Genomic DNA, 14,071 nt, shown 5'->3' on the forward strand with positions numbered 1-14,071 from the left:
TACAATTTATCGTCACGGAAAGGTATCATTTTCACCGAATTCAAGCAATAAATAATTGGTGTGGGCAGATCAAACGTGTGTACGTATGATCAATATCGGAAAACGATATACATCACGCGTTCAGTCAAGTCCAGGATCGTTTATTCTATAAACGCCGGGGTTTAGCGATATATAGAATTACATCGTTGATTTACAAATATTTACAAAGTCTGTAAATGAGATTCACTGATTTAGTCATCACAGGTTGACCCAACATAACAGGATATGCATCCATCCATGTAATCCCATTCACAAAACAAAGGCGCGTAGTACAAGTGGAAACAGCATGTACCATGTGTACGATCGCATACAGCAGGTTGTGTTATTAATCAGGTCAGAGGTTAGCCATAATAATATAACTTACGGAATTTGTATCGGAAATAACCACAGTTTGATGTCCTGTATTACTCCCAATATTGTAGATTTTGATATAGATCTGTTACAGAGTCTTAAAAACCAGACATATATTGATGTAACCAGTTTTCAAAATGTCACCATTCTCTTCTTTATGTAGTATCATCTAGTAGCTACCCTAGGCTATAGCGCTAAAGCCCAGATCCCTGTTTGTGAACAGCATGTGGCCATCATGCAATGAGATATGAGTGCTCTGACTTTCTGGTCTCTGCAGTACAGTCAAAATGATATTAAAATTCCAGTGATTTGTCAAGGGCTCTTTAAACAGTAACTGAGAGGAAATCAATCAATCAATCAATCAATCAATCAATCAATCAATCAATCAATCAATCAATCAATCAATCAATCAATCAATCAATCAATCAATCAATCAATCAATCAATCAATCAATCAATCAATCAATCAATCAATCAATCAATCAATCAACTAACCAACCAATCAGTCAGTCAGTCTTCCATTTTACCAACAAATTAATAAGATGGATTTTAAGAATCAATCAATTGATTAATGGAATAATTATTTAATGAATAAATTAATGTATCAATCAATCAATCAATCCATTAATTAATCATATAAGTAATGAGATATTGAGATGAGAGACAGACAGAGAGCAAGAGAGAGAAAGAAAGAGAGAGTGAGAGAGAGCATGAGAGAGAAAGAAAGAAAGAGAATGAGAGAGAGAGTGAGCGAGAGAAAGAGCGAGAGAGAGAGAAAGGGAGAGAGAGAGAAAAAGGGAGAGAGAGAGAAAGGGAGCGAGCGAGCGAGAGTGAGAGAGAGATGGGACAGAGTGATAGACAACATTAGAGAGCATGAGAAAGAAAGTGAGAGTGACAGACAGACAGTGAGAGTCAGAGAAAGCAAGAATGAGAGGGAACAAGAAACTCTGAGAAGGAGAGAATAATCGAGACAGACAGACAGAAATATGAGAGGGCATGGAACTTCCATGCCCTCCCTTGCTCTTCTATCTCTGTCAGCCTTGGAAGAATTACAGGGTCTTTAGAAACTTGAAAATGTTATATATACCAAGCATTGATTAATGTCAACCATATTTAAATAGCCATCATAAAGAACCTCATAATGTGAATGAATACACGTCATCTACTATTGTCACCATTTTATTCTGTTCATTGGATGAAATCTATATCATTATTATCCTGACAAGAAATAAAAGAACTTACATCCAATATGGTTCACAACCCTTCCTACACCACGATAACAACATACACAAATTGCTTTAAATCGGTTGTATTCTAAATATTTTTTTCCCATTGTGGTTTTTGAGAATCGGCGTTGAATACTTTATTACAAAAGAAAGGTACTCATTGAAAATTACAAGATGTGTTTTCTATGGTTGGAAGTAGGGTGTGTATATTTAAGTATTGTGTGACTCCTAAAGAGGTTCTAATGCTGCTATTATCCAGTGTTATTTGTTGACCACCATTGTATGGACACCGTAGCCAGGGCTTTCCTTTGCTCATCTTTAAAATCTTTAAACTGAACAACTGGTTACTAGACACAACTTCACAGGATTGGATCATCGCTACAGGTATGTATGGTGGTTCAAACCAAGTTGTTCTTGAACTTGAAGACCAGCAGCTCTAATGTTTAGAATTCATATTCTTAGTGTATATTTACTATGTACTATACGCAATGTGCATTGCTTCCACAAAGATTCCACAATCATTTCATTCAAACTTTCTGTTTAGAAAATGATAATCAATTATTTGAAGTATATTTGAAACTCATTGTAGATAACGTATGTTTAAATATGGACTAGAATTTGTGTTGAACATTTTGTAACTTGTCAGTTGCCATTATGTGGTGTAAGAATGATTCCCCAGGATTTATGCCTTGTTAATTAAACCATAGACCCTCCACCAACAGTGGAGGGTCTATGATCAAACCAAGCTTCTGGATAATTACTATATGTATGACATGAGTGACTGTTTATAGAATGTGACTTCTGATTTCAGTGTGGCATATGGTGTGTGTGTGTGTGTGTGTGTGTGTGTGTGTGTGTGTGTGTGTGTGTGTGTGTGTGTGTGTGTGTGTGTGTGTGTGTGTGCTTGCATGTGTGCATTCATGAATGCATGTGTGTTTTCATGCATAGTTGCATGTATTGTTGTCACAGTCTGCATTCTTGCAAATCAATATATGAACATATATTTGTCAATGGGTACCATATACTCAGTGTTTTTGCTAGGTTTTGGGAATTTGATAACAGAATAGGAAAGTCTGGTAAAAATTGTCTGGCACAATTACTAGCTTGATAAAATACCTCTGGAAGTCACAGATTGATTTTATCTATTAGCCACCTTTTACAAATACGCTGACCATGCATATGTGACTTCACAGTTTCTGTAAATCCAGTTAGTGAATGGAAGGAAGGGAACATGACATTACTAACATCTTTCTCATTTCTTTGTAGAAGAAACTTTCATACTCTTGATGGAAAGTAAAGTTGAAGGGAAATGTTTGCCCTCAGAGCTGGAATAGAAGCAAAGTATCAAATCAAAGGTAAGAAAAAAAACACCCAGGGCAAATTAAAGTACCTCAAAGTCAATAAAACTGAAAATTAATACATTTACAACCCTTGACATACAGGTAAAGCATTTATTCTGTTTGTCTCACTTATGTATAACATTCATATCAAGTGTAAAAGTATATGCTTTCAATGGCTTTTAATATAAGCCTATTGTGTGGCCTTTCTAATAACATAATCAATTTGTAAATAGTGTTTTCTAGTAAGGAAAAGTAGACTGACAGTGAGTGATAGCTGTTACAGCCATACATGTAATTATATTTAGCTCACAGTTGGGATCTAGACATGTTTTATAGCATCTATGTTTACACTCTAGTCAATGACTATTTACTTGCTTTACACTGCTAACATTGTATACACTCCAGTCATTGGCTATGTACTTGTTTTGCACTGCTAACATTGTTTACACTCTAATATTCATATGGTGCTCTACTTAAAAATATCCATAAAGAGATGGAAAAGTAAAAGTAAAAACAAATGACAACCAGTAGAACACTACAGTAACACTGAGTAATACACAGTGTACAACATTGTCTCAGACAGTCTGCTAGACAAAACATTAAAAATTATTACAGATGCCACTTTAAAATTACCAAAATAAAGACCAAGAAAATTGATTTTTAATTTAAGGTGACAGTTAGAATCAGAGGACATACATGATACACTCATTGCTTTTGTAGCACAATAACACAATCTGTTGTTAATTTTCATGCAAACTTTTAATGAAGTAAGCAAATTTTTATAATCCTATTGAATTTGTCCTTGCTTTAACAAAACATTTGAAAGTAAATGACTATTTTATAGTTAGCTAGGACTTTATGTAGCAGGCAGTACCAATATATGGACAAACATAAGTATACAGAGTGTATTGATCACACTGGTAAATGAGACAACCGTAAATGTTTGCATTTGATAGCAGACGTGCAAGGTTTCACAACTTGTAAACAGTGCTGAGCTTTCCTTGTGGATTTGGAGTTTGTTGGATGAGTTTTTTTCGGGATAAAGTTGGCAGGGCTTTCGGAATGATTAAGACAGTTGCCGGGCATGCTGCGTTTTTCTATACAGCAGGAATGGCCAAGGAAAAGACTAAAGATCTAGGTAAGATAGTGTTGTGGTTGAACTATCTGGCTGTGTGCTTTGCAAGTCTAGGATTTGAGATACCTGGTAACAGAGGGGGGGGGGGGAATAAATTTGGTCAAATTGCCATAGATTTTCATGCTTTGTATCATAAGTTTGGTGGATGGAACACTTTGATAACAGGAAGGTGCTTGAGGGAAGGTGGAGGGAGGGAAGGTGGAAGGGGGGGGGAGGTTTTGGGAAATATGGTAAAAGTAACACAGATTTTATACCTCAATGTATCATAAATTTGGTGAATTTTGTTAGTGAAAGGGAGAAATCTGGTTAAATTTGGATGCTTATATTTGATACCTTGTTTGTAGCACAATTTTAATGGAAATCCTGGTAACAGAGAGGGGAAGTAGGGAATCTGGTATATATGGCATAGATTTTCATAGCTTGTACCACAATTTGAAGTTTGGAAAACCTAAGTAACAGAGAGGGATATTGGGGAATCTGGTAAAAGAGCATACCTTGTACAAAATTTGATGGATAATCTTGGTGACAGAGGGGGCATTAGGGAACCTGGTAATATGGCATAGATTTCCATGCCTTGTATTATATGATTTTAGTGGGTAATCCTGCAGTTAGACTGATACTAGAGGTCTTGGTTACCTTTTTTATTATGCATCCTTAATGACGCATTAGCTTCCAAAATTAGCATCCCCTTCCCAGTATGGTGCATCCATCCCTAATTTGCATATGCAGTTTGAAAGTAAAGTTTATTGTCTGACTGGACTTTTCCTTAAAATGTGACTCAAAATAATTGAAATTGCACAGTATTTACTATATTTCACATCTCAATGTTTTTGTTGTCTGCTGTCCTCTCTTTGGCACATGGGAATATCAGACTTGTCACTTTTTCATGAAAATAAAAGTCATTAATATTATATTATTACATATGTAATTCGAATAAGTTTTTTCCTTGGAAAGGACACGAGACAAAAACAGTATAACGCACATTAATTTATTTGTCTTCACTAGGGGCAGTGTCAGATTTACACCACAAATGTTTTCTGTACTAGATTTTCTCATGGAAATGACATGCATCAAGTCGATATCTCTCTCCTTTGGAAATAATGACATTTCTGTTACAAATCAGATTAGCGTAATGCAGTTACCTTGGTATCTTTACTGCAATTACTAGTATCACTTCTGAGGTTACCATGATGTCTAGCGCCCTCTAGAGGGGCTAGACTCAATCTTAGTATCCATGTCATCAATCCAAGAATATTGATTGTGACAGATTGTCATTTGCATTTTTCATCAACTGAAAATCATCTTGATGAAAATATTCACTTTTACTTCATAACCAACATTTAATCTTTTCTTGAAAGTAACATTGTGTGACTCAATCTCACTTCAATTTCAAACGATGGTATTCAAAAAACCACTCAGGCTAACAAATCTAATTTAATGCACTTAGAGAATTTCCTTTCAAGACTCAGATGTGTTTTGTGATGCATATTCAGTGTTGGCCTTTATTCACTCAGTTGCTCTAGATATCTATGAACTTACAATCGATTGGTATAGGCAGGTGGGTTGTCTAAAAATCTATTTCTGTCAGGAGTTGCTCGTTATTTTTTAAGATGATGCTGTCGGCACACGGTATGATACGTCTTTTATCAGTGATACATGATTTCTGCTGGTGAACAATTACTTGTTTGAACATCATTATCGATTGCTGCATCCTATCTAATTAGTTCTATTGGATTTTTTTGCTGATTAGGCACCATCAATTACATTTTTTTGTTTGCCCTCCATGTGTGGGTAGGTTTGTCGGTAGATTTAGAAAAAACAAACACATTTCATTTTGCTCAAAATTTCCGTCAAAGGCCATATTTCATACTTTTGTAAATGGAAAGACCATTCAAATATCTTCAAATAACTACACATATTTCTAAACAGTTGTTTAAGAAAATTAAACTTTGGATTTTGACATTTCTATTTCACCAGAATAGTAGAGTTAGGTACAAACAGAAAATGTATCAGAAAAGTGAATTTTACATGACATGCTAGTGTTGTGTATTTTCTGTGTTTGTTCTTTCCCTGTCTGCCTGGTACAGTGGTAGGTTTTTGGGCAAATTCAGGGATGGCAAACAAAGTATTTAACTGATCCTTATCACAAATGTTTCAGTTCCTTGTTAGCTTGTCTTGAAAAGCATTTTTTGGTCAAAAACAGCTCGTTATTTTGTTTGCTGCAAGGGAACAGTAGGAGTCCTGTAACATGATGTGCAATTTCTGCTCCTAAGAAAATGTTATATGTATATATTATTATACTTTCACAATTCCAAGGGTAGTTAACAAATGGTATTTAGAACCTGATCGATATAGTAACGAGTGCAAGACAAGTTGTGAGGAAATTGTACATAGTATCAGGCATGAGGAGGCTAATTGTCGATAAAACTATATATTTTATATATATAGTTTAACAAATTCTAAAATGTATTTTCCAAAACTAATTGAATACATGATGAATCATGTTTAAGTTATAGACAAATAGCCCAGAAATGTTCAATAGTTTATACTTAATAATTATTTTATTTAAATATGGCTTGTCACATGATCACTTCTTATAAGCAACTCAACTTTATCCTGTCAACACCTGGCACTGTCACAATTTACAACATTTTTACTCCAAAAAATTCTGATTGTAGCTAATAATGTATAAAATCAGTAAGCTTCCATGGGTAGAAAAACTGCAGTGATCTTTGACCCCAGTGCCAATCAAAGTCATGAAAACCGTGACATTTTCTGAACTAGTCTATTTATTGATCTGTATCCAAATTTTCTCTCATTACCCAAAATAGAATTTGACAACCTATGTTCATCATGAAAGTAGGATTTCTTGGTGGACACCATATCGACTTCCACAGATATGCTACACATGCATAAATTAGTTAAAGCTCATGAGAATAAGTCAACCTTCGTGTTCTATTTTGACTCTCTGATGCTACATATACCTTCATGTACCAATGTGCCATTTAATGATAGCCAAATTTTGTTGTTGTGAGTCAAAATGGAAAAACTGTGATTTCTTGTGAGTCACCACATAGTAAGAGATAGAGGAACACCAACTTTTTGGTGCGTCACTAGAAATTGTGTGCATCAGTGGTGCATCAAATTGGTTTAGAGGGCACACTGGCAGGTACTAAGAAGTAAACATGATGAGAATGGTTTGTAGGTTACTGGTATGTTTGACAAAAAAAGTAGTGTTATAGTGTCAAACACATGTTGTCAAAACTAAATAAGATATATACAAGATTCTACCACATCAGTAAGTGTTGCATAACAACATAGTATCCTAGGCAACAAGAGTAAAAAGACAACTAAATAAGAAATGTACAAGACTTTGTACCATATAAATTGTCAATGAGTGCTGCTTGGCAACACAGTATCCTAGACAACTCTACAAGTAAAACGTCTCAACCACATCATGTGATGAACACTAAATAAGAAATTGACAAGCTTGATTTTGTTGTTAGTTTTTGTTGCCTAGCAACACAGGCATTGAAGAGTTGTTATAATTAGTTTTTAGTTTGTTGTAAACCGAAATGGATATTTTATTTTTGACACGTTGCTGAGTACTAATCACTGATCATGTCAGTTCAGAACATCATAAGCTGTGTAATGAACAGTGTGGGTATGAATCGATAGAACGTAGATTAAACCACCATTTGATCTGTTTTGCAGGGGGAGAATTAATGCCATCAGATTAGAAATTGTCTTGGGATCATTACTGTTCTTGTGCTGTATAGCAATGTTTACTGCCATGGACTTTGAATGAGGTTCTTAGCAGGAAAAGAACTAAATCTAAGCTAAAGTCTAGCAGTTGTTTGTCAACTAACATATCTGCCTTAAATTCTTCACTTTTGAGAGATTGAGGTTGCGAAAACCTTCACTTTCAGTGAAGTTACTTTCCCAACCCTAAGAAGACTCTTCATAAGTCTTGTAGCCTGCTAGTAAATGCACCTAAAGCTCTGCTCCCACATGACCCTCAAGCATGGTTGTCATGCCAACCGCCACAAATTACCTAGTTTCTCTCAATTTCTGCTGTCTTGGCAAATGTCTGCCACAAATTAAACCATTTATTTTGTGACCCTTGTGGTATTTCGTGAAATGACAGTCGCAAGCTGCGAGGTAATCTGTAGGCAGACTGTACCTGACTTGGTTGATTGTATATACTGTGTTCCATTGAATCATAGTCTGTGATTGAATGCACACAGACAATACGTTTAAGAATTTGGATAAAAGACAGAATGCTGTCCCATCTGTAACTTTATTTGAAAAGAATTGGCGACACCGTAATTACTATATACCATCCCTAGAGGGGTTAAAAAACAAACCTGAAAACATCAAATTCTACATGCATTAGTAAATTTTTTTCCATTCTTCCACATGAGGAGATGGAATGATTTATTTTGATCATGGCTAGTTCAGCATACAGCTGCTGTTACTCAGCCATGTCAAAAATGAAAACACAGTTACTGGATGTTACTTTGGTTGGAAAGTAAAGATTATATTAAGAAAACAAAATGAATTTTGGTGATAACATCTATCAGGACATGCTTGTGAGGTTATGTACTCCACATTACCCAGTTTTAATCTTCTCTATGGCAGGAATGAAGTACACAGTAGAACTTCTGAAACAAGGAAATTATCATCTTTAGATGTAACTTACTCCTAAGGCACTGATAAACAAATTTCAGTCTCGAAAACGGTGTCTGATGTGTATGGATATTTCATGAAAATCTGACATTTAGGCAGAAATACAATGGATTTCTGAATTTCAAGATGCCATATCAGGGGATTATAACAGCTTCAATGTCTTTTTGAAGGGAAGCTTTGTCCATGGGTGTCTCAGATTAAAGCCTGGTATTTATGTGGTAATGGTGGGCAAAATTTCAAGGCTTGGGATTCAATTCCCAGGTTTATGCATTAGTGTCATCCTATCACTGAAGTCATAAGGATTACATAGGATCATTCTTTTGTTGTGGACCGACTTTTTCGAAACTCGTGCTTGAAAACTGTTTTTTCACACCTAAATTATGATCCTAAGCTGAACCATAGACAGTGTAGAAGGCTGAACTAGTTCAGTATTCCAGTAGCGTGCATGGCTCCATAAGGCAGTCAAGTGAGTGCATGTAAAATAACTTCATGAGCTCCTTAAAAAATTCATTACTCAAAAAAAACAAAAAAAACAGGACTATTTGAAGCGAGCAGGGAATGCCAAATAGTTTTTGCTGTGAATTAAATGTGTAGAAGACTCAGAAGAGATATTTAAAAAGGCTGCAACAGTTATTTTGGTCTGTGTGTGTCTGGTCACGGTTTAATAGAAGTCCTATAGTGGTAGCCCAACTCTGTTTAGATATCAAATGAATGAACTTTCTATTTGTTTTAGAAAAATCACTTGATCAAGTTTATCTGTAGCAATGCTTGCATTGATGCTTGCATTTCTACAGTTTATTTATTTATTCATTTATTTATTTATTTATTTATTTATTTATTTATTAATCTTTATTATACAGACACCATTATAGTGCATTAGCACTGTTCTCCCAATGGAACCTGTTGCAAGATTACATACACAGAAAAACAAACAAAACAAAAAGGGACAAACTAGGACAAAATGTTACAGATGCACAGTGTACTTTAAAAGATATCCATTGACATTACCAGACTACATTCTTAAGATGTCTTTTAAATATCAATGGGTTTGGAGCTGATCTCATGGATAAGGGTAGATTATTCCATAGAACAATACTACTTTAATATAGTGAAATGCTCGTTTCCCATATTCAGTTTTAACTGTACAATGGGTTTGAAGCTGATCTTATGGATAGAGGTAGATTGTTCCATAGAACAACACCAACTTAGTAAAATGCGCATTTCCCATATTCAGTTTTAATTGTACAATCGGTTTGGAGCTGATCTTATGGATAGAGGTAGATTGTTCCATAGAACAATACTACTATAGTGAAATGCTCGTTTCCCATATTCAGTTTTAATTGTACAATGGGTTTGGAGTTGATCTCATGGATAGGGGGAAATTGTTCCATAGAACAACACCACTATAATGAAATACTCCTTTCCCATATTCAGTTTTAACTGTAGGGATGTACATGTTACCCTAGTCTTGTGTTATAAAGATGAATTTGGTTGGAAAGATTATTCTACTTTAACTTTCTGGATCAGAATGAAATGACACATATAATAATGACCTTGCCATTTGGGGAAAAGTACATATCAAGACATAGGTGCACATTATGTGACTGACAGAGATTTATAACAAAAGTTTCTAATGTATATGTATAGCAAGTGATCACAAATGTGTGTAATGAGACTAAGCTGAGGTCAGACATCACCAGAGCATTTTAAGTCTCCCCTCATTTTAATGGCAGGGTCAGACTCAAATATTTATCTTTAATAATGAGTGTAAAGATGAATTTATAACAGTTGAATGGCTGTGAGGTGTTAAAACAAACATTTAATTGTACTGAAGGGAAAGTGATCCTGTTTTAATTTAATTGGCTTAGCGCTATAGCATATCGTTATGGTAATAAGGTTATACTATTACATTGCAGGAAGGGAGGGATGGGGTAACTCAAAACGTTTTTTTTTCTTGTATAACTGTTTAGAGCCGTTACCATAATTCAAAGTTATGAATATGTTTTACAGTATATTCAATGAGACAAGGAAGTGAAAATTTTAAAGAATAATTATTTATTATTTGACATTTCATGGTAATTGTAAATTTGTGAAGTGTGCTACTTTTCCTTCACTCTAATGGTCCTGACCAAAGCTCATGAATATTCATGAGAATTTTGAAAACAGAATGGAGGGAACAGCTGAGTGTGAAATTCTATGAATGAAGTACAAGTTAAATATTGACAACCACATGATAAAAGAGCTTAGGAATTACACATTAATGTTAATGGTCTGCACTTCCTGAAAAGAAAGAAGTTTAAATTGCAGAAGGAATTATTTGGAGTGACTGAACGGTTAGGATAATATACGTTGCTTGATATACTCACCAAGTGTACATCCCACAGAGACCGGTGTTAAACACAACTTGAAGTTGACTGCTTAAAGGTAATTAACTTTCACTGCTTATATTTATATATATCTAAATGTATCAGATGTCTAGACAGTAGTTTTCTGTTGGGATTTGTACCGACTACAAATGTGTTAATTTAGATGCAATTTATCTCAATCCACTCAGGGGCAGGATTTCTGAATGAAAGCATTTCAATGCAGCTGTTACGTGTGTATAGGCGTTTTATGCCTTAAGCCTCCTATAGGACTTGTCTGAGGTCATAATGTCGGGTCAAATTCTCCTTCTAGAAACATTGTAGGTCAAAACGGAAGAACTGTGTCAGTTTACTTTTCAATCATCAAACAGTAGTTTCCCGCCAAAAGTGATTTCAACAAATATTTTTGTTCGTTTAATTTTTTAGCTTTATTTTACATCAAAATTTGTAATTGGTACCAAGTAAATTGATGTGTGTCCGTTCCATAGAATATAGTTTCATTGAGGGCCATATTTTTTTATATATTTCATTATTTGATTGCAGGGAGGATTGCAAAAATTTATCCCAATAAAATTTTTTTGTTTTGCTGAACTTTTTAGTAGTTTATTTTAGGTGAGAAAAAGAGTAACTGCCAAGTGAAATTGGTACAAGGATTCCATAAAACTCCTTTTCAAGGCCATGTTTTTTTTCACACATTGGGTTGTAGAGGGGAATTGTACAGTCATTTTGTTAACGTGATTTAATAAAAAGTAAGATGTCTCTAAAATATATTTAAAATTCTGATTAGAATTAATATTACTTCAATAATCTATAATTACAGTCCAAAATTGAAATTTCATAAAAATGAACTTTTTGCTAAAATTTGTTAATCAGTGTCACAAAATGAAGGAAACATTGTAACGTTGACATTGTTCCACATGAATATACCCACATGTACCGGTATATACCCACATGTACCGGTATATACCCACATGTACCGGTATATACCCACATGTACCAGTATATACCCACATGTACCGGTATATACCCACATGTGTATACAACCAGTATTTGATGATCATGACAAAAGAAGATTCCTTGCTCTACAGTTTTGAAAGACATATTTATTTTTACAGACATTTTGTATTAATCATGTGGCCTAAAAATGAATTAAATTGAGTTTATAGTTTCAATTTTTGTAAGGTAGTATTTGGTAATATATTGATATTACGATAAAGTGTTGCTATATAGGTCATATTTTCAGATATCATAATGTGTACATAATCTGAATTGTAGACACTATAATCTGATTACAACAGAGAGTAGTGTACAAAGCCAATAAAATGTATGTGTAAGTTAATTGAATATATTTTATGTGAATACTGTTGGAATCCAGGTCATCTTTTTTCAACTGATGGAGTTGTCATTTTGCCTGCAATATGTTATAACTGAAATTTTGGAGCTATTGGGAATTTCTGTTGAATCAAAAACAGAAAAATGGGACTTAGCTATGATCTTGTCATGATTACCTTTGTATGTGTATGTGTGTATGTATGTATGTGTGTGTGTATGTATGTATGTATGTATGTATGTATGTATGTATGTATGTTTGTATGTATGTATGTATGTATGTATGTATGATGTATGTATGTATGTATGTATGTATGTATGTATGTGTGTATGTATGTATGTATGTGTGTGTGTATGTATGTATGTATGTATGTATGTATGTATGTATGTATGTATGTGTGTGTGTATGTATGTATGTATGTATGTATGTATGTATGTATGTATGTATGTATGTATGTGTGTGTGTATGTATGTATATATGTATGTATATGTGTGTGTATGTATGTGTATGTGTGTGTCTGTCTCTGTGTGTGTGTGTGTGTGTGTGTGTGTGTGTGTGTGTGTATGTAGATGTGTATGTAGATGTGTGAGTATGATGTGTGTATGATATATGTATGATGTGTGTGTATGTGTGTGTAGATGTGTGTATACATCACTATGCATTTGTTTGTGTGTTCACAGTTATTTATCATATTCTTCAGATGACTTGGTCATTTACTTCCGGTTGCATTTATATTTATTGTTTTGAAATCTTTGATTTTAAAATCATTACAGTAGAAATATATTTCACCTCAAATATTATTTTAGAAGTGGGAAATGTCATGGGTATCTGGTTGTCATGGTTATTCTTCTTGACGTAAACAGTTAAAGAGATACTCCATTCCCAGACAGGCGTCAATACAAATCATTGATTATATGGAAGCTGATAAGGACTTTCAAAGACATTTGTCTAACCAACTTACACAACTTAGCAGTCTATCACCATGACAGCATGGAAACTGTTGCTAAGTAACAGACTATAGTGATACTAGTCAGAAATTTCATGAAAATGTGATATCGATCTTTGTTTGTTTTTCGAAGTGTGGGTGTTTTTTTCATATTAAAATATGATTCTCATTGATTTTCTTTTTTATATTCATACTTTCACTTTGTCACAGAAAAAAATGTAAATTATAATTTCTTTGCACTCATGATGCATAAGTTATAAGAAACAGGCCATGTTCAATTTTACTAAAAGGTTTGCTGTACATTTGGTAAGCTATGTTCTCATCTTTGTAGTCCACAAGTATGAGAATTGCATATTTTAGAATATACATGATTACTTGCATCAAATTCAGAAAATACAGGAGTCACTTTCTGGCCATTCATTGCCATGACAACTAGCATCTATGTCATAAGTTCTTGAATCATCAAAACATAAGACAAAACATTCAATAATGCTATTATTTTCCTTAATATTCCATTAGTTATCATCACACAGGCATAATTGTGTTATTCTCCAATATTTTTCTTCATTCAGCAGGAAAATACTTGTGACCTAAGGGGCCTTGTCACTACTCATTTTGATGCGTAGTGACAAGACCCCTTATGTTGCTTATAT

The 14,071-nt window shown here is 34.2% G+C and overlaps 1 protein-coding gene across 1 annotated transcript in view; it reads left to right on the forward strand.

The window, feature by feature from the left end:
• Positions 1–2,887: 2,887 nt before the first annotated feature.
• Positions 2,888–14,071, forward strand: part of LOC144449093 (uncharacterized) — a 158,021-nt gene continuing 146,837 nt past the window's right edge. Inside the window, exon 1 of the mRNA XM_078139519.1 lies at positions 2,888–2,970. Within this exon, the coding sequence (XP_077995645.1) occupies positions 2,925–2,970 (46 nt within the window). The 5' untranslated portion in view covers positions 2,888–2,924. The remainder of the gene's footprint in view (positions 2,971–14,071) is intronic.

Source organism: Glandiceps talaboti, chromosome 18, assembly GCF_964340395.1.
Source record: "Glandiceps talaboti chromosome 18, keGlaTala1.1, whole genome shotgun sequence".
Classification (NCBI taxonomy): Eukaryota; Metazoa; Hemichordata; class Enteropneusta; family Spengelidae; genus Glandiceps; species Glandiceps talaboti.